At 36.2% G+C, this 25,062-nt stretch overlaps 1 protein-coding gene across 1 annotated transcript in view; it reads right to left on the bottom strand.

Moving 5' to 3' along the window:
- SYNE1 (spectrin repeat containing nuclear envelope protein 1) overlaps positions 1–25,062 on the bottom strand; it is a 241,632-nt gene that overhangs the window by 203,351 nt on the left and 13,219 nt on the right. Inside the window, exons 4-14 of the mRNA XM_031056245.1 lie at positions 24,185–24,268; positions 20,625–20,645; positions 20,241–20,333; positions 18,418–18,596; positions 16,262–16,458; positions 15,991–16,100; positions 8,325–8,432; positions 7,428–7,565; positions 6,103–6,267; positions 2,966–3,078; positions 2,265–2,433 (exon numbers count right to left, since the gene is read on the bottom strand). Of these exons, the coding sequence (XP_030912105.1) occupies positions 2,265–2,433; positions 2,966–3,078; positions 6,103–6,267; positions 7,428–7,565; positions 8,325–8,432; positions 15,991–16,100; positions 16,262–16,458; positions 18,418–18,596; positions 20,241–20,333; positions 20,625–20,645; positions 24,185–24,268 (1,377 nt within the window). The remainder of the gene's footprint in view (positions 1–2,264; positions 2,434–2,965; positions 3,079–6,102; positions 6,268–7,427; positions 7,566–8,324; positions 8,433–15,990; positions 16,101–16,261; positions 16,459–18,417; positions 18,597–20,240; positions 20,334–20,624; positions 20,646–24,184; positions 24,269–25,062) is intronic.

The raw sequence follows: 25,062 nt of genomic DNA, 5'->3' as shown, positions 1-25,062 counted from the left end.
GTTCTGCTGTTAAAACAAAATCTGCCATGTATGAAAACCTACAGACTTTATCATGAATTGTGTGACAGACTCATGATTTCACTTTTGCCAAACCCATGCAGACATGTTAACCTGAACCAAAACCTCCAAGACTTCACATGAAGGAGCAAAAAAAATTATATAACACTGATATCAAGAGCTATCTGAAATGTTTTCAAAAATTAAATAAAGACATTTTACTGATTAATATTGTCTACCATCTGACAAGACTCCTTGAAGAAAATAAGCGGCTTTCTCAAACCAGTGTAGCATATGATGCTAAAAAAGTGCTAACACAGCAGTGCTACAACACAGTTCCATGGGTTAAAATCCATGGATAACTGTACCTAGTATCTCCATTACAGTGGAATTTGGTACAATTTATTATTCAGGTTGATGGTGTGCAAGTCTGTGCTGACCTTTACTTCCGGTGTATGACAGACTGGTGAAAAGATGTTAAGATTAAGTAAAAATCACCACTTTTATTTTAAGCTACAGTACATAAATATTTTCCAGGCATATGTTCTATCCAGATCCTAATTACGCATGTTCCTAGAATGCTGACATTCCCCAGTCTGTTTTGGCAGACAAACAGACTTACATTTTTATCTCCTGCTAATATAATCACTCTAAGGTACTGACTACAGCTTTCCTATGTAAGACTCCTAATATACTGGAAGAGTAACACTTGTCCCTTAGTCCTAGAAAACTGGTCCCAGGTAAGCCAAAGCACATAAATTCTCTTTCTATCACATCTTCAAGGAGCAGAAGTCAAGGCCATTTCAAGAGTGAAAATGAGATTTATTTATCTTCTTGTCCTGGTTTCCTCATTTTGATGTTATACAGTTTCAAAAATAATGCAAGGAAGCATCTTTCTACCCTAAAGACCACCTCAGCATCAGTGGTCTGAATTACAAGAACAATTGAGGCACTTGCAAACTAATATACAAATTAATAACTTCATGTTCCTCTTAAAGGAAAAAAAAATAAGAAAGTTACCAAAAAACCCTGAAAATTCAAGACATCCACCTTTTTATTATTTCCCTTGTCACCTTTTAGTAGTTTTTTTACAGTCTTAGAGAGTAAAAGAATGGACTACAATCCTAGTTATTGCACATCACTCCAGTAAGCTAAGTTAATTCAAGTAATTATCTGAATTTTACCAAGCTTGTCTATAAAAGAAGGTTAGCTGACTCCTGAATTTTTTTGTGTCCTTAACTGCTAAAGTTTAAACACTTTGAAAAGTGAGAATTTCACACAAATTTCACTGAGTTTGAAATTTTCTTTTCAAAGAAGTGGGGACATCAATAATTGTCTCTGCTCATTGACCTGGCTCTGAATGCTTCTGTAACTGTATTAGTCTTTTCAGATTTAATTTCTGTGTGCAAATTTTCCCCTATGGATTAGATGGAGGTGAAAAATATATTTAGATCAATCTTGCTTTTGAAAGAATCCTTCATGCCCTAATGTAGAAGTGCAGCACTACTATCATTCTACCTACACTTGGCACTGCGCGTGTGAATTTAAAAAGATGCAGCAGCGTAACACCGAAAAAGAATTTATCAATGAACACTTGTAAGTCAAGAGTTTCTGTTCCTTAACATTGTAAATGGCTGATGCAGAGCTGGAGCAAACTCTTTCCAGAATAGAAATTTTAAAAAAGGGTTTAATATACTAATGTTGAGTAGGAAAAGAAAAATAATTCTTTAAAAGAACAAAATTAATCCCCTTTAGGTATATTGTATTAAAGAAATATATGAAGGTAAAATAACTTTTTTTTTTTTTAGTCTTTTGGGAGACTCTAAAAAATATTGTGTGTGAATGCATGCCAAATGCCTCCTCTGTCTTTAACTCTTAAACTGTATAGAGTCACTATAAAGTGCTTCTATTCAGGTGTAAAAGAAGATTAAATTAACTTCTTTGGAATTGCTATAAAAAGGAAGAAAAAGTCTAGGATTTGGAACCTCCAGACATGCTTGCTAAATTAATCACTGGACAGCAGCTGGAATAATATTTCTCTTTTTCAAAAAATGATGCAAAGAGAATAATTTTTACTTTTAGCCTTTTGACTAAAGTTCCCCCATGGGGAAGACAGATTCACATCTGAAGATATATTTCATAGGAATGCAGTCATAAAGTTGATGACTGACAAATTGATATCTGTGTCTGTTCTTTTATACAATTCTAGCAAACTTAAATATGAAAATTTCAAAAATGGTTATAAAAAGAGGACAACCCCAACTTACAATATAATTTTGAAGAAGCAGTTCCACTGACTCTCGCCTTCCGTATTTGATAATCCATGATTTTAACTTTGATTCTGCAAAGACTAAGAGTGACAGCAGACGGTACTTCAGTTCCAGAAACTCCATCTTCAACAGATGGAGCTCAGATGAAGAGACAACAAAATTAAACCTAAAAAATGAATCACAGTATAATATAATAGAGCAATATTCATTTTTGCAGAAGAGACTGAAAGCAGTTTGGATATTTTTCTAATCTTTCACCTCATTTAGAATCTACAAACATTTAATTATGTGTGACGATATTCTAATGACTGCTCTTGAACAATAAACTAATTACATTTCTTTTTAATCATAGAAAACATCAGTTCACTTCTGTTATTAAGTTTTGCAAAGTCATTTTTCTTTTTTTTCACATGCATCCTGGCTGTTATATAACATTTCTTCCAGGGACAAGTAATAACAGCATCAGTATAAGAAAGGGCATTCCTATCCAAAATTTATTGCTTATTTTGATTCTCATCAATCTTAAAAGCATCAGGTTTTTCAGTATATTTTTATGTATATTCTAGGAGGTTTTTCCATCCATCTCAGTTTGCCACTGAGAAATGTAACTAGACAGTGATCTCTGCATGAACAGATAAAAAAGCAAACAGGCTCCCCTTCATACACAGAAGCTTTTCATTTCAGATTGAAAGCCTTACCTGTCTGCCATATCCTCTAACTGGTCATGTGGAACAGGCACGCCATTAACAGACCTGGTCCTGTGGATCTCGTGGAAAGCCTTTTTGTGACCATCTATGTTTTTCAGCAGATCCTGATTGGATTTTTAAGAAAGAGAGAGATATTGAGAGAGTGGGGGGAGGGAGGAGAGGGAGAGAAAAGGCTCACAGTAGGCTATCTAACTAATAAGCACAGTTTTAAGCCGGCTCTGATGACTCAATGTAGTTAACTATTTGATCGTGCTCTCACATTTCCATGCAAGGTAATACATATCACATAAGCATTTACACCAACTTAAACGTTTACACAGGGAACCCCCTTATGTGAAGCTCTGTTACAGCCATGTCGAACAATCCTGAAAGATTTTAAAACAGGATACACTGCAAAAGGTTTAACAAAACAAGAACCTTTAACTGTATTAAATAATCTCTGAAATTCCGTCTGCCAGTATGCTAACATCCCAAAAGCATAACCCTCCTAAATTTACTCTTCAAATCTTTTTAACAGATACTAACCTTTGCTAAGTATAGACTGAAATTTTAAGCAACTAATCTGGTCTACTATATATAGGAGGAAGATCTATAGCTCCTTGTCTAAGTACATATTCCATATTTAGTAAACTTTTCACTCTCTCACCATCAAAAGACTTCAGGATGGCTGTCTCAGTACTGCACGAGCGACTGCGGAATGTGGTACCCGACCTGTATTGCTGCGATGTGAACCGTAGCAGTGCAAGCCCTACAGCAGAGCACACTTCAACTGTAACTAAGCAACACCGCTTCAAACGGCTTCCTGGAGATTACATATTGAAATGAATGACTGGCAGCAGTCTTTGAAGAGATACTCTTAGCAGTAACACGTCAAGTCCCTGGAGAGTGGCTGGGAGAGCACAGAATGTTGGGGGTTTTTCACTGCAGACAGACAGCTGCTAGCACAAGGTGCTCAGAAGCCTGCTAGCAAAGATTGTACAAAGGTTCCCCCCTCTCTCACCTCAGGGAACAAAATGCAGGCTTCTGCACAGATTCTACATATGTATATATTCCTACGTGCCAAGGAAGGGCTTCTCCCCAGCCAAATCTCGGTGTTTGCACAGAAGGAATCAGTGGAAATTCTCTGGCTCAGCTCACCAAATGGCCCCACTATCCCCATCAACCCACCTGGGTTTTCATTGTCTTCTGCTTCAGCCAACACCTTGCTGCGAAGAGAAATGAGCTAGGCTTTCTCATGATTTTACCATGGTGAAAACTCCTGACACAGTCTCACATAAAGGGAAGATTTGGAACAACTATCTCAGCTGTGTTTGAGACCTTGCCATACAAGGGATGCAAAGGATGCAAAGGGATGCCCCTAACATGCGCCCCTAACTGGTGAGTCAAAACGAATCACAGTAGTTTCATCCAGCATCAACAGGAAGCTCATGAAAACTTATATACAACATCCTCATAAAATGAAATCCTGCTCTGGGAAATGACCCCCAGCAAGCACACACATTGCCCTTAGTTCCTGGATCTCGGTAGCAATAGCAACTAAAATAAGCATAGGTGCTTGCCTGATTATACAAGGTTTGTCCAAATAAGCTTGTACATTTTGTACTAAATTCAAATAGGCCATGAGCTATAAAGTTCACTAAAATAACCCATTGTCAGATGAGACAAAGATAAAAAGGAAACAATGATGTCATTTGAACAAATCCAAACAAACAAACCAACAAACCAGAAGGTAACAAGGAAACAAGGACTGAAAAAAATACATGAATGCATTTCTGGTACTATCCAGTAGCACATGTAGATTCATCAATTCAAATCTGAGCAACAAAACAAACTCCACGAACAGATATAATTATATATGCTTCTCTTGAAGCTTTGTCCATCCCACTCCCATGGGAAAACTCCCCTGGCACAGATTAACCTAAATCAAAGTTTATTTGTTGGCATGGAAATCCCTCACCACAGCATTTCTGATGCAAATAAACAGTTTAGGGCATGCTCTTTTGTACTTCTTATGAATGTATCAAAAGGAGGTCTACTGTGTTCACATTCTAAGAACAAAAGAGTGTTTGACTTGTTAATTTTTTTTTAAAAAAATGTCAAATCCTATGAATCCTGAAATATTTGATGCTACCAAGAAAGTTAATGAAATCTAGCATTATAAGAGACAAGACCCCGAAAAAGTCTGTATCTTCCTTACAGATTTTAACATTGGGGTTTTTTTTAAATTTAATTAGTTAGTACTCAAGTTAGAAGAGCTACAATTGTTCTAATAAAAAGCAATCAGGTGATCATGAAATTTCTCAGCTCTTCATGATATAACATTACTTTTTGATGAAAAAACCCTACCCATATCCTATACACAAAAAATAACAAATTTACAAAAATAGTTTAAATATAGTAGTGATAGAGGAGAAAAAAAGGAAAATACAGCCTCAAGTACTGCCTTTCTCTACACCATCTTTTCCTTTCCATTTACTGGTTCCGTTTCTTTTATCATCTCACCAGCATATTTTTTCACCAATACATTTTTCCCACACATATTATGCAAATCCACGGAAAAAACCACACCGCTTTGGTTTTAAAAGAGAACTGGGACTCAGCACAGAACGATGGTACAATTATTTACATTCATCTGGAAAATTTCCTGTTTACCACAGCATGCTATCTGCCATCACAGATGGCTATCATGCTATCTGTCATCACAACACTATCAAAATTCACTGCATTCTCATTTTCTCCCCACCATGAATGTCACCTGCACTGACTATCAGCACAGTTAGTGCATTTATTCCCTTTTTCCTGTTTCACCCAATTAGTTCATACTGGTTGAACCATGCACCCAATATTATGAGCTCCCTACGGAATTTTACGGTAGAAATTAAAATAGTAATACCTGACCTACTTCATCTAGAAGAAGCAAAAACACTTGAAAGCAATTCTGAATATCTGAATATTGGTTGCAAGATACACAGGTATCACAGTTCAAATCACCACGACAAGACACCAACATTTAGCCACTACCAGGACAACATAACCCACAGAAAGTAGAAATAATTATTTTGCAGAGTATGGATCATTTACAGCTGTGAAAACAATGGAACACACAGAATGAATGCATCTCCATCTACCTTATGTTGTTCAAGCTTCCTGTGTATTGTGTTTGCTGTTTCCTCATGAGCTTGCTGGACAGTTACTTCTTCCCTCAGAGCGGCCTCTGCCCTGTAGAGCCAAGCACCAATGGTACCCAAAGGTGCAGGAAGGGATTTATCAAGGTGTATGTGCCAGTCAAGCATCTAGGAAGTAAAAGGAAAAGGACTGAAATTCCTCCCTTGCTAAATAATACAAATAAGTACATTTATAAAAATCACACTTTACACTGTAAAATCAAACCCCCATGCAACAGAGTATAATTGAGACATAAGCCTAGGTATATTATTCCACATGAGTTGGAAATTGCAGCATTCTCACAGGCAACAATATATCTATAAGAATTTGTTGATTTATGTATTTCCCTTTCTGAATGGTAAATGGAGTAACTGGAACAACTGAGAATCAAAATATCTGGAACTTCATCAGTTAATATGCACAGAAAAGGGATTCAAGAACTTCTTCTGCCATTGTCATTTAATTAATGCTCCTGCATAAAATCTTTATATCTTTATTTTGAACATACTTTTTATATGTAAGGTTCACATGAGTCTCAAAAGACTCTAGAGGGGCGAATATAGCAATAAAACACCCTGTCTTATTGGCAATGCCTGTTACGGGAATGAAAACATAATGAAAATTATGTGAAAATTCCAGAATCACTTTAAACAGATACTCTGTTAAATACATGACATAAAAAAGTATATTTATGCAGTATGGATATACACTAGTAATAATGTTTTAATTAACTTTTAATTTGGATCAAACAGTATAATTTGCTTGGTATTTTTCATTCAGTTGTTCAGAATGCAAATCATAAATACTAACATTAATTTATTACTATTGAAAATAGGTCAAAAATAGAATTAAAACCTCATTTATTGGTGATGTATTCAGTATTACAGAATTTTTTTTAGTTATACTAAAAAACGCTATATTAGATTTTCTCAAATAACTAGCAATTTACATCAGAACATTGGGTTTGGAAGTGGCTTTGTGTATGCTTTTCTTTCTATCAACAATGTTTTGAACTTGGCTGAGCACTGTTACCACTCTTTCAAGTAAAGGGAAATCTCCAAGTATAGTGCTTTTCTTAAAGTTCATATTCTATCTCTGAGCAATATTAAAGATGATAGTGCAGTAAATATTCTCAAAAAATGCAAAATAATTCAGCAGTGCCAGAAATTTGGTCCACTTTTAGGTTCCTAATGCCTAATAAAATCAATAGCAAACAGATGTTTAAATGATTTTAAATTCCACCCTTCATTTAATAAAAAAATATATAGCACAATGACTTTCAACTTACCCTGGAAGTAACTCTCTCCCATGCTTGCTTCACCACAGCTTGATCAAGTGATAATTTACCATCTTTCCTTACTGACTGGGTTGCAAGTTCAAACTGTTTCCTTTTTACCTCATATTGTACTCTGAAATGCTTATATGACTGCACAAAGAGAAAACCAAATCAATTGCAGTAGAGAGTGAAGGAGTTAAATTCTTTAACATTTAGGAAGTACCATAACCCACGGAAATTTTGTACTGATAGCTGTCCTAATCTTTCCTAAAGAAGAATAGCACTTAACTTCTATATTTACTTGTGTATTTTTTTATTTATATATAGATAAGACTTTTGTATTTCCCTTCAGCTATCAGGTGCACGAACCATATATGAAATGAGATAATAATTGATGAGATAAAACTGCAACTGGATTTAATGCTACTTGGGACAATGGCTGCATTTAGAGAACAGTCAAGCTTCAGGAGAAAATTTAGGCCAAGTTTTGGATTTCTGATTTAGACATTAACCTTTGAGAGAGCGAATGAAAATAAAACTCTAAGTCCTGTTCTCTCCACCTGTCACCTCATCCAGCCTTCAGTCATACCTCCTATCTGAGCTAAATCATGCTAAATCATCAGGATCTGGAGGGATGGCACAGACACATGCTCTCTCCTAACTAGGACAGTCCCTCTTCACACTGCTGGGAAAAGCTCTGTGTTAGGCAAACCATCTGTGCACTGTCCTACGTAGCAAAGCTGGAGCTGGCATTATAACTCTTCCACCAATAACACACTTTGTGTCCTTATTTCTTTAAACAACATCATAGTGACTCTCATATGTACAGATTGCACAAAATACTGCAGTACCTGTTACACATAATGATGACAAAGATTTGTTATCATACACAATTTCCCTGCTGCTTACCTGATACTTCTCTTGTAAGCTTGTTTCTGCCACCTGTGCTCGGGCTATGTCTCTTTCAAATTGTTCTGCCCACACTTTCAGGTCTCTTAGCACCAGTCTGTCTTCCTTCTATGATGTAGTACAACCACACATTAAAAAAGACCCCATTGCAGCCTTTTAGTAGAGCTGACAGATGTAGTCCAGAAATTAACATCTCTGTAGCAAGTCAAGGTCATTAGTTGTAATGAAAGCAAATGTGCCCAATTCTCTTAAATTTACCTTCTTACAGTCTAACTGAAAACCATTCTCTCAGTATGAGAGAAGTCACCAACTAGACATGAGTCTTAGAGGAGCGAAATCACGACAAACGAGGACATTGCAGTGTCAGAGATATTACCAGCAGTTTTCATCTGATGTTAAATTAACACAAAGTTCTTTAAAGATATCTTAACAACTAATTTTAGTCTTCAACAGATTAGCAAAGTCAATTTTCAGTTGAAAAGTTAATTGAGCTGAGACAGGAGAGGATTTTTTAATCTTTTACCACCACTTTATTAGCTGGTCTGCTATTGCTGAAAAGACATTATTGTCTGATTGACTTCAGAGTAATCCTTGACATAAAGCTCCAGAAGTTAGCAAAATATTTAGAATGTTTTAAGATGGAAAATGAAAAGAAAGAAAGAAAACCCAAGTATATTAAATTTCTTTTCCTTCTGTGCCATTTTATGGCTTTGAAGAAAAGCATATTTGTTTTACAGTTTACCACTTCAGTGTGTCATGGCACTGCAGTTTTGTAAGGCTGCAAAGTTTTCTGCAGAATTCAGTGACCTGGCAGTGGACAGAAAAACACTAACAGGAAGTCTCAGGTCTGTGAGCATGTTATAAGCAAAAGTTATCAGGAAAGAGAAAGGTATTCTGTTCACTGTATAAGAAGGCTGGTCAAGTAAGATATAAGTGTCCCTCTCAGATTTCCAAACAATGAACTAGATGTGTTGGCTGTTAATCAGAAGCTATTTTTTGAAACCAAAGAAGCGCTATCACTGTAAAATTTGTCAGAAACAGACAAATAACAAATTTGTCTACTACAGACAAATAAATTTACCTATTACAGAACAAATGCATCTTACATCTCATCATATAAGCTAATCACCTAAAATGAGTCACACTTCAAGCATGACGTGAGAGAAGAAAAACTGGACCATGGGATAAAAAAAGAGTCATCACTGCCTGCATTTAACAAAGTACTGTCTTGTAAGAAATGAACCTGACAGATGAAAGAAGCCAATTTATGGTTCCTTTCTTTGAAAGCTGCCTAAAATTTGTAAAATAAAACTTCCCCTTAATAATTTTTAAAGATAAAGCTTTTGCTTTATTTCAGCCAAAGAAAGGACAGGTTCCTCAGATAAGAAAGAAATCTTTGATGTATTTCTACTAATTCTTTTACTGAGCCTCTGCTCAGAATAGAGTTAGTTGGATGTAGTTTGCACAACAGATTTGCAATTATCACGGTTATCCTGATAGCTAGGCACTGGCAGTGAGGTTAACATGCTGTTAGAGCAGCTGTGCTGGAACAAAGTTCTCTGTAGCTTGTGCTCCTGTCTTCTGACACACACAGGCTGACACCTGAGAAACAGTATAGCACAGATACAACACCTCCCTGCTCCAGCTACCTGTAATACTGTGCTTTCCTTGGTGTCCCAAGAAGCCAAAACTCCCAGCAGATCCAAATTTTCAAATCATTTAAATATAGAGAAGGAGAATAAAATGTCTATTCTTCTTGTCTGTGTGAATATAATATCAAGATTCTTTCAGAAAACCAGCAAATTCATGACTAGCCCCCTATGAGGAAACGCATAGAATCATTTAGGTTAGAAAAGACCCTTAAGATCATCAAATCAAACCAAGCAGAATATAAAAAAGAGTATCTTAACTCATTCAGCCATGAAGAAAGAACTTTGGTATTAAATTTGTTCTATCCCTAAGAAGCCATAACTTTAGTGAGACTACTGAGATCTCTATTAGTATTTAGCTGCCAGCTCCATAAAAGCAATACTAAACTATGCATCTTAGCGGATTGAAAATACTACAGCAATCCCACTAACTGAAAATTTCAGTAAGATATTCTTGAAGTCACGAAGGGAAGAAGTTTGCCCCAATGCTCTGTATATTCCTTCTAATTCACACTATAAAATTCAGTTTCATAAAATATTGTTTCATATTTCTCATATTCCTTAAGGTAAGACTTTGAAAGAGCATCTATACGCGTGCAACCGTTCATACAGCAAATCAGGTATTTTGCAAGATTACTTTGTCAGTTTAAAAATTTAAATTTAAAACCCATTCTGACCAAATGTTTTTGAAATAGAGTATCTCTGGGACTAAGAATACCTCTATGGTATCTGAAGATAACACAGGAACAGCCTCACCTCTCTCAGACCACATACGTTTTCTCTGATACTAAGTTAACAGGGAGCATTTGGCCTTCTGTATTATAAAAAACCATTTATTTAGAGAAATTTTGATAACTTCATTTGCAAAAGATGTAGATGCTTCAGCAACCACCTAACTGGATGCTACAAATTACGTTGTGTAACAATGCACAATCAATCTTTTATTTATTTATTTATTCATATATTTTCACAGGTATTCAGTTCAGTGCACCACTTACTACCTGCAAATTAGATTCCGTGGTCCTTGGTTGATACTAAAGCACTTTAAAGTCTCAGTATAGGTAATCAACAGAAGAGATTCATTTTCTTAGATACCAAGGCAGTTGTCATCAACACCCACCAGATTTAATGAGCTATCATTCTTAAAAAAAGACTTTCATTAGTGTCTAGTATTCTTGCTCTTAATAAAAAAATATCAAAATGACATTCTCACTGATATGTAAACTATTTTCTAAAGTCTGCCCCTCTGAAGTAGCATACAGATCAGAAGATAAATCACCAAACAGAAATTAACTAGAATAAATATAACTATTTGTGCTTTCTCTGGCATGAGGACCATTGATCTCTCATCCATCTATTTGAATTTATCTAAAATCCTGTGGTCCATTCAGTATGTTACCTCCAAGCAGCATTTCTAAATATTAATTTATCCTTACAAAATTCCATGAATGTTCACATATTTGTAGAGATGAACAGAATTGGAGCACTCAGCTGACAAGGAACATCAAAGAAGGTATTCAGAGAGAAGAGTTTATGAGTTCTGATATGATAATGGAGTAGACTGCAAATTTGCAAAGAAAGTTTTCAGCCCAGAATCAGTATTTTATTAACTGATATACCAGAGTTAATTTGTAAGTTACATAATACAGAATACTGTAGGGTTTGAAGACCTAACATGTAATTATAAACAAGGTGTACTGATCAGACTCAGGCACAGAGACAACAGAATTTTCAAATATATCTTTTAAATGAAAAAAGGCTTAAGTCTGTTTTTCAAGGACATGGAATCATTGTATTGCGTATGTACTGAGAAAATGAAGTCCCTTCAAAAATGTTTATGCATAAATTCAACTGGTTATGCTGTTCATTTTGAAAACTCTGGCTTATATAATTATATATATAGGTTACTGGATATATATATAGGTTACTGAAACTCTCTCCCTGACAGCAGTATCACAGACACAGGGTGAATGCTGAGCCGGGCATCACCTTCAGGAATGAACTATTAATGACTAGCTGCAGAAGTAGACTAAATCCCTGGAAAAGCTCAGAAAGCTATTTTTGTAGCTGCTGCTCAGGAAATTCCTCTTACACTGGGGAACTCTGCTGGCATAAAAATGTCAGAGATGACAGGATTATCTTCTGAATTACTTGCTCATCAGAGCACAAGAAGAGAAAGACTTTACATCAGAAATACTTTGAGGGGGTGAGCTTTAAGTACAGCTAAATTTATACCATGATAAGGAAATCGGCAAAGCTTTTACCACTTCAAATCTCCTCTGGCTTAAGAAGTAATGTACTGGGGCTGTGTAAGGCTAAGGATTTATAAAGTCACATTAAAGGTGCCCAAACTTGCTTGAATGGATTGAGAGTAGAGGACTAATTCTGCTATCAGTATAAATTTTTGCTTCAATACATCACTAGTTAGATATACATAATATGAGATGAAGATGAACCCTTGATCCTAGTCATTTTAAAATAATCTTTTTTATAAATTTATTCAGAAAAAAAAAATCCCAACTGAAAAAACCCCAAGAATGTGGAATCTAGGCAATTAGTTGGATCAGATCAAACTATAAACACTAATGACTGACTGCAGTGACACTTGCTATTTATTTCACAATGTATTCACTTCTGCAGTCTTCCAGTTTCACCTCTGAATGCTCACTTCATATACTCTGTGTTAGGTTTCTGAACTTCTCTCAGTCAATACTAGAAAATTAGAAGTATCTGAAAGTCCAGGATGGATAAAAAAGTATATTTTTAGAAATATAATAATTTAGATTAAAAAGGAGCAGCACATCACACAATTACAAATGAACACTCTCCTTCCAACTCACAAGCCACACACATCACTTACACAATCATACACTCTACTATCTACTCTATAAACCTAAAGACATACAAAAATATTCATCTAAAATGAGATTAGATGTGTAGAAACATTGAACTATAATCTATTAATTTCATCTTTATATCTATACTTAAGAAAACCAAGAGCATAATCTGAGATTTATTATTGGAACGTTTACTTTCTTTTCGATAATATTTCTGTGAAGTTATTTGCAAAATTAAGCGTTAGGCTGTTAGGGTCAGCTCATGTAAGAGAGCAGACCTAGATTCAGCATGTTAATGTATTGTTTTTCAGGAAAGATAAGGTTAGCAAACTAATATATATTAAGCCCCCCAAAATCTAAATTCAAGTAAGTGTAGGATAAAAAAAGCTAACAACCATGAAAGGTCCAATCCAAGCAATTATTCTGAGCATACACCCTTACCTTAAATTTCATAAAAGAAATGACAAAAGTTGGGATTGCTTGAAGTTCCTAGCAATATGAAAAAAATGGGAAAACAAGAAGCAAGGAAAAAAAAAAAGAAAAGAAGCAAAATAAAATAACGCAAAGCAGGCAGAAAGTCCAGAGAGAACAGTAAGAGCCACACATGTAGGAATACAAGATGTACTTAGAACTATTATCAAATTCACCTGTCTGTATTATATCTAGTGAAGTAATTTTCATATTAGATTTGATTTCCAGATTTTAAGTCACTACATAATTTATTTTATCTGGAAAAATAATTACTTACCTTAGAGTCACTGTGTTTCTTTGAGATGTGTTGACTACATGAGTTCATACATGTTCATAGCTGGTCTATGCATGAGAGATTAGACCCCTTTTAATTCTGAAAATGCTCATGCAAATAGCTGCTCCCTCTGACCACAAATAAGGGATAAGTTTAAATCCCTACTCCACTTCCAATGAAAATTCTTTATAAACTGATCATTGAATCAAGAGGGAAGATGAACAGGAATTTGTGTGGACAACACACCTTGAGGAAACACAGTGACAGCTGATCATCGGGGTGAAGGTGGGGAAAGAGGGTTAGAAATCTCCTCTTGCCCTCCCTCTCCCTGCCAAAATTCACCCAGACACAGTCCAGTCTGAAGTAGGATCCTTCTAACTAAATGTAGGCATCTGCAACTAGGATAGTCCCTTTTCAGTTCTTCAGACAAGGTAGATAAAACCAGTTGTATCTAGCATCTACTGTCCAACTTATTCTACAGCAGGCACTTAATACATGTCAGGTAAAATATATTCTTAAACAAAAAATAAGGATTAGTCCAAGAGTTCAGGGAACAAGAGTCTTGCAAGGTTATCTCTCCCAGGTACCTGGATTGTGTTAGAAGTATTCCTTTAGACTATACTTCAGCAGCAAGACAGAGAGGCTAAAAATAGGGGGTTATACTGGTCACAAAAACAAAAAGTTTTTTAATCAACTGCCAACAATGTTTTATATATCATTACCTAAGGGATGGATTAATCTGACTCTGTTTTATCTCTGTTGAAATGCTCTGCAACGCAGGCTTCCAGAAGAAGCCTGCTTGTTTAAGACACTGTCTTAAGAAAGATGTATCTGGGGAAGTGTTTATCTTTTGCTGACCACAGGTGGAGTGTTGTAAACTTTTAGATTTTAAAGGTGAATCCTGTTCTAAGTAACTAAACTAACTAACAACACTAAAAAGGAACATAGGTCTTCTTCTAGGGATAATGATGACATGAGAAATTTAGTGCAATGTCAAACTCCTACTTTCTTCTCAAAGTCTGGAAGTTACTGGTTTCTGCAGCATGACATGCAAGGGGTCAGCACTTCTACCAAAATTTATGTGGATTCCTAGTGGAATATCTAAGAAGAGGAACTGCTTCTGAGATCAGCACATTAGCATGTCAAATTGATTTGTGTTGTTCTGCTTCCTAGTAATTCACATAGAACTCCAGATGCAACTCATTATTTGCCCTTCCATAACTTGTGTGCTGGCATCTCTGTGGGTACAGCCAGAGACAGGCAGGGCATGGAATGGCTCAATCCTGCATTCTCCTGCATCATCTTTGCATAAAGCTCGGGGCAAGGGGGTGAGGTTGCTCCTCAAAACCCAATCCCAGCACGCCAGAAGGCCTGGCCAAGGCTGTTGGCAGCAGAAGCTGCCCTGTGTGCCATGGTATGAGGATGGCAGGACTGCCTCAGCCTGAACAGGCCACAGAATGAGGCTTCGGTGCTCACTCAGTCCCTTCAGCAGTCCCATTGCTTAGTGGGATGCTGAGACACTGGCACAAGTATGTACCCAGATTAATGCTGCAGGAAGGAAAAGAATAAGTTCCAGTGCTCAGGCACTGGAATCAAACAGCAAAGCTACAGCTACCTTAGCCTCACACAGGCATTAGGAAGGAGACTCACTCCTTTCAAAGCTCTTTTCTACCTCTGTAGGGAATGCAGAGAAACACAGATAAAAAATTGCTTCTTCTTTCTCTCTTGCTGGGGCTGAGCAGATTGCCTCAGCAGTGCTTCCCATGTTTGCCATGAAGAAAGCAAATCAGCACTAGGAAGTGAGTCATGGTAACTTGGCATTGCTGAGCACAGCATTCCAGTGCAAAGCCAATGCACTAGAGCCTACACAAAACAAATTCCAATGAAAAAACACGATTGAAAACAATTCCTTACAACAAAGAGTTAAACATCAGTGTGAAGTAGAAAGGAACCTCTGCCAAAATTGTAAACAACTCTCAAGCATAAAAGCCCAAAGACTCTACCTAAGCAGTATCTTGGACCATTCTTGTTCTTATCCAGAAACCCAGTGTGATAGAAATATAAATGACACATTGCTTCAGGTAACAAATTATTACAGTATCATTGGTGTTATGCTTAAAAACCAGTTAAGGAACTTTAGGATCCATGAGTTTGCTACTATTTACAATAATTGTTAGTGCTATTTTTTGCTCCTGCTACTCCTGAAAAGAGGAAAATACCTGCAAGATCAACATACTATTTTCTCCACCTACTGAACATCTGCAAGACTTGTTCCTTTATTCTTGGCTAATCTTTCCTAGTTTTCTTAGTGTTCTTGGCACTTGAACTGCTAAACAAAAGGAAATATAATAAACCAAATGAAAGATATAAAATGTATTTATAAAGCTCCCCCTTCATTATAAACCAATTTTTATAGTTATGCAAGAGAAACTTACATCATTCTCTGGCACATCAGTCACTGTATGATGAGGATCAGGATAGTACTTCAAAAACTGGGCTACGTAGGTCATGACAGACTTTTCATCTGGCTTTTCAACATCCACATCTAGACAAATAAAAACATGGAAAATTAAATTTTTAGCTGAATGGCATAAAATGCTGCTTAAATATCTAGCCATGATGAATTAGCACATCTGCCTTAAGACATGCCAAGTAGTTAAAACTTTTTCAAGTTGAAAAATTCTTTTTCAACCAAGTATTAGGTACCTTCTGGGTCAAGGAGCCTTGGGATTCCTAGTTCTGCTTCTGCAATTGTGAAGGCTTCTTCCAAGTTTTCTCTATTTGACCTTCCCCTCACTTTCTCCATGTCCACTAAATCTGGGCGGATAGCATGAATAACAGAATGAAATGCAACACCACTCCTCCAGCTTTGTCCAAAATCTTTGATTTCAATTCCAACTTGCCTAAAAAATATGAAAGGGAAAGAAGTTACTAACAACATCAGGACTGCATGAAACAGGGAGAGGTATGAATGCTGCACCCAGGGGTTACCTATCATTAAACCTAAACCACTTGTTCCTGTAGTTCCCAGTTAGGTCAACTGCAGTCCCATCTCCCCACTGCATAAATTAATTTCTGCCTATCAAGATCCAAGTATTTTTTATCATATACATGATGTATTTGTCTCCAGTGGGCTTGCTAGTGCCAATAAGCCATGAAGCAATGAGCAATGGAGGGCCAAAGTTCTCAAAGGTGTTATATGACACGCACAGAGTCTACGGATGCACACACTTCCAATCACTGTTATCTCCCTCCCTATAAATCTCACTCCATTAAAACAGCTGCAGTTCAATTAGGTACATCAGTATCATACAAATAAAATTTAAAAAACCTGCACTAACCTGTTATTTTTTAAAATGATAGCATGAAAAACGACATCACCGCTGTTTAGGGGATACTACAACACTCAAATTTCTCTATGTTCTTATCAAAAGCCTGAATGGTACTATAATTTCATATACCCAGAACACTTAATATGTCCACTAAAAAATAAACACAGATGATCGAGAAATAGCAATATACAATAAGAAAGTAATCAGAACTGGATCACACTTCTGAATCATTGCTTCTTTTACCAGTAGTTCTGAAAGGTATGGTGATCCGCAGACAGCAAGACAGTTTTGAACTTGTTCTGAGCAAGCAAGCATCCTTCCAGGACACTAAGGCAGTCTTGCCATTGGGAGGTTCAAGCAACAGTAACAGAGTAGAGATTCATTCAAATCTCACTGTGATCAGTGAAACACTTCCACTGACTTTAAGGAAGTAGCCCTTCCAAACAGTGTGAAGCAGGCCCAGGTGAAGTTACCACTAGGCATCGCTCAGCTTCTTTCAGCATATTTTTCAAATCTTCCCAATAAAACTGACAGCTTAATTTATTCATCTATTTTCATTTTGTTCATTTGCATGTCTGGAAATAGAAGCTGATCACTTTCCATTGCTGGTGTCTTACCAACAACAGTGCAAAGGAAGAAACAAATTAGACAGCACTGCACTATATACTACTGTATTCTACCTCTGCATAAGTCTGAATCTTTGCAATTACATTTATTTTCTCTGAGGTACCATCCAATAACTGACTATTTCCCCCTCTATATTTTGCACAATTGATGTCTTGAAATAGCAGTGATTCTTTAATTTGAGCAAATAAATCCATGTTATTTTACATCTCTGATTTTCTTATTGTAGAAGCTATCAAACTACTACAGTATCTTTGATATAATTTATGGGAGGGTTACTGCCTTTTTGAAAGCTGAAACAGCATGGAATAATCATACAGAATAAAGGAAAAAATTCTTAAGTTAACTAGACTTAGCAAGAAATAACTCAAAAACAACTTAGATTAAGAAAAATGAAGATTCAGGGCAATTTGTGTATTACGCAATACACAATATTTAAAATTAATCAGAAAACTACAGAGGGATATACATAACTTTTCACCACTTTCCTTTCAACAGCAAGTTGTTCCTCCAAGCTTTCACTGAGGAACGCTTAATCAGTGCGGTGCTGGCAGAGTCACATTGAGTGTTTTGGCAGCAGGACTAATGAACTGTCATTCAGACATCTAATTCCCCTTTCAGCTCCTCATTCTGCCACAGATAATTCCAATCATTAGTCAGAAATTATAAAATATGATTGCATGCAAAATTAATGTAAATCATTAATTATGACTTGTTTTGTTGTATAGTGGTAACATTTAGCAGCCTCAGTTGTCAAAAAGAATGTGGTGAGGGACTCTATAATTATATATAGAGGAAGGTACTATATAAATAAAGAGCAAAAGGATGATCCCTGAGAGAGCTTAGAATGTGAGCAAAAAAGCTTTCACTTAAAATATAAAATCAGTTAATCTGTAGTTTACTTACTTTGCTGCTGTGTATTGCAACCATTTTAACAAAGCCTTCCTGGCACTTCCTTGGACCTTGGTTACCACCTTCCGTTTGCTTGGGGGACTTGCAGTTTCTGAACTGACAACACTTTCCACAGAAGAAGCACTGCTAGACAAGGGCTGCAGCTGTGGGAGGTTGCTTGTAAGCTCTTCAATCTGCAGAGAAAAAAATGTGAATGAACTCTTTGTAGATAACCTTCTTGATTCACACCAGTTTCTTTAATAATTTCCCAATACAACTGTCTAAATAAAGTTGGGCAGAAGCTATAATTAACTGTGTTTTATTTGAGCATACATTACAGGAGCTTTAGAAACACTAATGTATGTGCCCAGGTGATGGTCCTAAATTCAGAAGCACAAGGCATCTAACAATTATTGACTTCACACCCTACAGCTAGAAAAATACACAAGTGTGTCATGTTATCTATTATAGCAAATTATCACCAAAATAGAAGACAATACCTTACAGGCAGTTTAACTTCAGATTATAAAATAATCCACTAATTTCAGAGGAGTGTCGTTCAATTAAAGAACGGCAGTGACCTCAATTATCTCATCTGGATAGATTTACTTCCTGTTGTACTGTTGCAGGACAAATTCAATTGTATACAAAGGTACTTAGAGGTACCTTGTGATAGAGTGAAATAGGGAATATACTGCAGGCTAAGTGCATTGAAAGTGCTTACTGAGGGTGTAGGACGGTAATTATGCCTTTCATCAAATGAAAATCTTGATTAACTTGATTCTTTCAAGAACATTAATTTGACTAAAAATTTGGTTCCTTTAAATGACAAAGCTATATCCAGAGGAAGTTGCAGGATTTTTTTATGCTGTCCTCTTAAAATCCAAAGTTGTCACATCACAGAATGAGTCTGCCAGAATGAGACCCACAGCTCTCATGGATTCCCGCTTTCAATCATGTTAAAGTTATGTATCCGCCTGTGAGAACTAAAGGAAAGGTCAAAAAATGACAAAAATGATGCAGAGAACTAGAGTTTCAGTAAGACTGAGAAACACGATCTTCTCTCTTCATTTCAATGAGCTGTAAATTAAAAGGTCAATATCATTCTGACTAACTTTTATTCTGATGAACTCTGAACTACAAAGGCATCAAAGTGGTTGGTGCTGAGAACAGCATCCATGAGACATCACAAGGGAGTCAAAGAATCCCATAAAGAAGAGCAATAAAATTAGTTGTTATTTTGAGTGTTCAACAGTGACTCACTTTGTTAACCCATATGGACAGGATTTAGAAGCCAGTTTTGCCTCCTACCTAACTTCAACAGAATGCAAATGATTTCTCCTCTACAAATTTAACCCTCTCTCAATCTACATGATTCACAGCTAAATTTCATCCTTGCAAATACCTGCATCTGCCAGTGAAATCACCATGTTTACATGTATGGTCTAAGAATAATTACTGACTGACATCCAGTGCACCATAATTAGATGTTCAGCACAGTCACCACTGAGGTTGCTAAAGACACTTGTAGCAAGAATCCAAAATTCTATTACTTTCCTCTTCTGCTCTGTTGTATTCTTTAGAGAAAGCAGAAGCATATGTTTCAGTGATGAAGGAACTCTGTTCTAGGCAAAGACCAATCTATTCCACAGACAAGTATCTAATTTTATGTAATGCGAAGCACCATTACTTGTTGCTTTATTAAGGATCAGATCCTCAGCAAATGACAGTGACTTAGCTACAGTGAAAGACTAGAATTACATCAGTTAATATAAAGTGATGATCTGAACAATTGTTTGAGCAAGTGACTCTGAAGTATAAAAAATATATGAAAATACCTGAAAATACAAAATTATGGTCCACACCAAGCCAAGCACAATAGAAGGTCTGCCATCAGCAATATCAGTTGAGTTTATGTTGACAAGCTTAATCTATACAGAAAAGAAAATGTGTTACTATCATACACAAAGTATAGCAATTAAGAAATGCATTTCAAAGAGGTCCTATATTTGAAATGCATTTCTGCAATCAAACAAGATTCTCAATTAAAAAACCCCAAATATTCAATAGTGCAATTTCACATTTAGACAATTGTAATTTCACATTTAGAAAGGTTTTGCAAGTAATGGAAAACTTTTAAGACTGATCCATGCTATTATATGTAGAAAAAATAATTTCAAGCAGAAAGAAAAATAAAAATTAGATAGAAACACTGTACAAACCGGAGATCCTCTGTATACGGACTAGCATGAAAAGCAAAAGGAAAAATATGACACAAAAATAAACTTTAAATGATTAATTATTAGGTAAATGCATTAATCCATTTTTTAATGTAAAGAAAGCACATTTTTTGCCTATCTTACAATAAAATTTTATCAGGAGAACAAATTAAATACTCTGCAACAGATTTTAAATTATGCAGGGGTTTATCAATAAAGTTACAAACCATGTGTCATGAAAAAAGAAAAGTGACTTTAAAAATAAAAATGTAAAAAGGAAAGGAGTGGAAAAAGCATAAAAAAAGAAAAAGGAAGAAAGAATGCTAGGGTTCTTCTGCAAAGAGCATTTTATTGTAAAGGATATCACAACCACTGATTAAGGCCCCTTTGTGAGACAAGCCTAACAATAGCTCTTTTAAAAATAGAGTGGGAAAAAATTAGTTGTCCAAGGTCAAATTAAGTTTTTCAACAGAAATGGGAACAGATTTCATGACTATTAACTCTCAACTGCTAGTCTACAGTCTGAATAAAATATCACCCTAAAATAAATTCATAAGATAGATGGAAATAAAGAGGGAAATGTATGATACAGAAAAAAAACATGTAGATAATGCTCCAGGAAATGAGATAAAAGTAATATTCGAAAGTGAGCAACTATGTTAGTACTTATCTCCTCAGCAAAACTAAGAGCCAGACACCAATCATGATAAAAATATGAATGACTGCCAAAGAGCCCATCTACAACAAGCTTGTTCAAGGACAAAGGTTGTAGATAAACCTTGGTGAGCAGTCTAAGGAAAAGATGGAGAATGACTTCAAGAGACCTCATTTGTCTCTCCAAAACAGAGAAAAAACTGCATTTCTCTGAATAAGCAGTTGGAAATCCAGTAGATAATGTCAAGTGCAAACAAAATGCTGTCCAGACCTCTAAGTTTTTTTCCAAATTAAATCTGCACAGGCTGCTGTGGAAGAGACAGAGTAGAAGTCCCCATAGCTCACATTTTCAATCCTCTCCACTAACAAGTTGATAAAACTCTAGGAAAATTGGCATTACTAGTTCCTCCACCAGTCAATAAGGAAAATTTTCTATTCCCTATCTTAAAAAAATATACCTCATTCTCTCAGCTGGACCAATTCCAAGAAAATCTTTTCTTTTTCTAGAAAGTGAGGTTATTTTAGTATCTATTACAAATCAAAAGACTTACAGGGACTCAGCTAAAGCTTCTGATTAGGCTACTGTTCACAGAGGCATAGCCTATCTAGTCTAGTTATTGAGTTACCTTTATTTTATACGCCATTAAGATGGATCTAGAACTAAAAATAAACTTTTCAGAACCATGAGAAAACCAATTTTGTCCAGAATAATATCTGTTAATTGTGAGCTGCAGTTTGTAGTGTAACAAGATGTCCTAGGTTACAATATTAAGATATTCTCATCCTCAAGAGCTGCCAAAAACCAGGAGGGGCATTGTTTCTTCCTTATGTCCTGTTAACGGGCCCATCAATGCTTTGCCCATGACTGAGAGATAACTCCCTCCAGGAGCCTTCTCTGTTTAATGGACCCACCACATGACTCAGCCCACTCACATAACAGCCCACTGTGAGATGCTCCATCCAGACTGGAGGAGCTAAGCATCCCCACCTGGATATAATCTGGGGTTTGGGACAGAGCAGTCAGTCTTTCCACTGGATTCCCAGAGGAACAGCTGTCTTTTCCACTGGATTATCAGAGGAAGACTATAACCTTCTACAGGATCACTGCTCCAACAGAACCACATCTGCCACTCCAGAAGGACTGCAGCCACCAATCCAACTGGACTGCTCTCAACACCCTGACCAACAGGGTGTCAGATTGTATTCTGACTTTGTCACCGGTTTTTCTTTTGTATTATTGCATGTAGTTTGGTTTTCCTTTTCCTAATAAACTGTATTTCTGGCTTGGAGTCTCTCACTGGTTTTGCTTTCAAACCAGAACACAGGAGTATTAGCAGAAGTCTCTTCGGACATTGAAAACAGGAAGTTGATTTAAAGTGTAGTAAGGTTTTTTTATGGGAGAGGCCACAGAGAAAGGAGATCCTGGGTCTGTTTGTTGCCCTTTGAGTACAGCCCAGGGATGGCATTCAGCTGCTGAAGGGGCATTTGTTGTCTGAACAGTATCCCCACCTCCTCTGGGAGGAGAAGGGTGACAGGCTGGATAGAGGCATCCTTTGGGTTGGAGTCAGCTTATGGAACACTGCTATTGGCCACCCTGATACACCTGACACACTGCATACTTCCAACCCCTTCTAGAAGAAAATCCAGGACATTAATACAACTACTAAGATGAGTCCGGACAAAAATCCTGAGATACCAAAAGGTAAAACACAGAGCTCTGGCAATCTCTCCTGATCCCTGGCAGGGCCAGTTTTCCAGCTGCACTGCTATAATATTTGTGGGATCCAAGAAGGGTCTCCCACCACAGTGTGACATGGAAACTAAGGAAGTGTGCATGTTTTGCTCTTCATCCCAGCCTTGCCTTCTGCTTTGTATTAACAAACTATACTTCCTCAAATAGGTAGATTGTGAGCTAAAGTGGACTTTTGCATCAGGAATATATTTTTCTTTGCTTTGGTTATACATTTTCAATTTTAAAAAGTTCTCTTTCCAATTTATTTTTACAGGCATCTGATAAGATTGTTTCCTATATAACATAACTGTAATTAGGTCTAGATGTCAGAGAGCCAAAGATAGGGAAAGATTGCCCAAATCCAACAAATCGCAGAGAACAGTATTGTGCAGACTTAAAATTCATGAGGTGTAACATCTGCATTGACAAACACTGAAGTAGAATGCAGAAATTAGGGAACAAAATACCTACAATACAATGAAAAAAATCCAGATTTGAGTCATTACAGTACAGAGAGAAGTCAGGAAAAAGGGTAGAAATGCATTGCTTTTGTATGATATTCATATCTAGATGAAAATTAGTTTCTAAATTTTGTTAAGATCTTTTGTTCAATTAAAAAAATATTTTTTTTTCTTTTCTAAAACAGCCACAGCACTGACTGTACCAGAATAAATCCAGGAATTAGTCTGAAGTCCTGGCAAGCTAATAAGGGGTCATATTGCCCCATGTAATTTCATATTTCATATCTGTAATTTCAGGGAATAATTTTTGCATGTAAAAGCAAGTGAAGACCAGAAATCTATTTTTAAAAATTATAAATGAGTGTCTTTTCTTAATGAGTGTCTCTTTGGAACTAAAGTTCATTCATTGCTGAGAACAGCAACAGGGAAGTAGAGATCAGGAGGAGCCAATAAGCACATTTAAAAAAAATCCTCCAAGGCAATCCATTATTAATTAAAAAAACACCAAAAGTTTCACTCTATGCATGGCCACATTCTAGTGCTGGAACTTACAGGTTTTACTTTACAGCAGCGTTTAAACATTGTGTAGAAGCTGAAGACTGCATACACAGCTCAAATTTTGGAGAATAAAAACAGATGGGTGGATACAAATCATATCCTTATAGAGACAAAGGGGGAAAAAAAGTAAAACCAGGGCTAAGTGCTACCATACCTACCCGTCTACCTTCTAGAAACTTCAGAGCTGTGCCAATGTTGGCAACCCAGTGAATTCGCTTCAGCTGACGCCCCTGCTCACAAGGCTTAAAGAGAAAGAACAGATTAAACTTCAATTAGATTTATGCCTGTTTGCTTCAAAAACTGAACTTTCAGATTTATTGTCAATGTCTATGTAAAAATGCTCCTTGGAACAGTGAAATTGTTGAATTGTACCTTTGCATATACATAATGGGGAGAACTGACAGATACAGGGGACGTGTGATAATTCCATTATAAAAAAAAGTTTCATATGTCTAAATCTCAGGATGCAAACTGTTGGCTTCAATCCATAAACATCATTACATCAGAGAATTTTTTTTTCTAATGTAAAATAACTAGTATTTTTGTACACATGCAAACACACACACATATATGATATATGTGTGTGTATATATATGCATTTGAGAGAAGACAACATTCTCTCAGTGAAATATTTTTGCCTGCAATGTATAAGTCAAAGTGGTTGCTATTTTTAAAATCAGTCTACAATGAAGACATTTTACCTAAGAATTTTCATCCCATGTCTCTAGTACCTTATTGGCAATTAAAACAGCTAAATTCCCATTAAACAATAAATTTCACTGAACTTGAGACATGTAAGCTAAAAAAAGACAGAATTTTTTTTTAATTCAATCAAGAACATATGCTAGGTTTCTAATACTGGACAGTGGAATTAAATTCCCCATGGAATTTTATACTGTAATGCAAATGTGCAACTATTGTCATTTAAATTCCTGTTCATGATGCTACAAATGGCTTTAACAAAGGCCTACTATAAATTCCAAATCCCTCTTGCAGTTACTACAGGATATCATATGATGGTATACAGAACCTTTAA

This window comes from Geospiza fortis, unplaced genomic scaffold, assembly GCF_000277835.1.
Source record: "Geospiza fortis unplaced genomic scaffold, GeoFor_1.0 scaffold162, whole genome shotgun sequence".
In the NCBI taxonomy this organism is placed as follows: Eukaryota; Metazoa; Chordata; class Aves; order Passeriformes; family Thraupidae; genus Geospiza; species Geospiza fortis.
The sequence above is the reverse complement of the archived record's forward strand: the minus strand, read 5'-3'. Positions and strand labels throughout refer to the sequence as shown.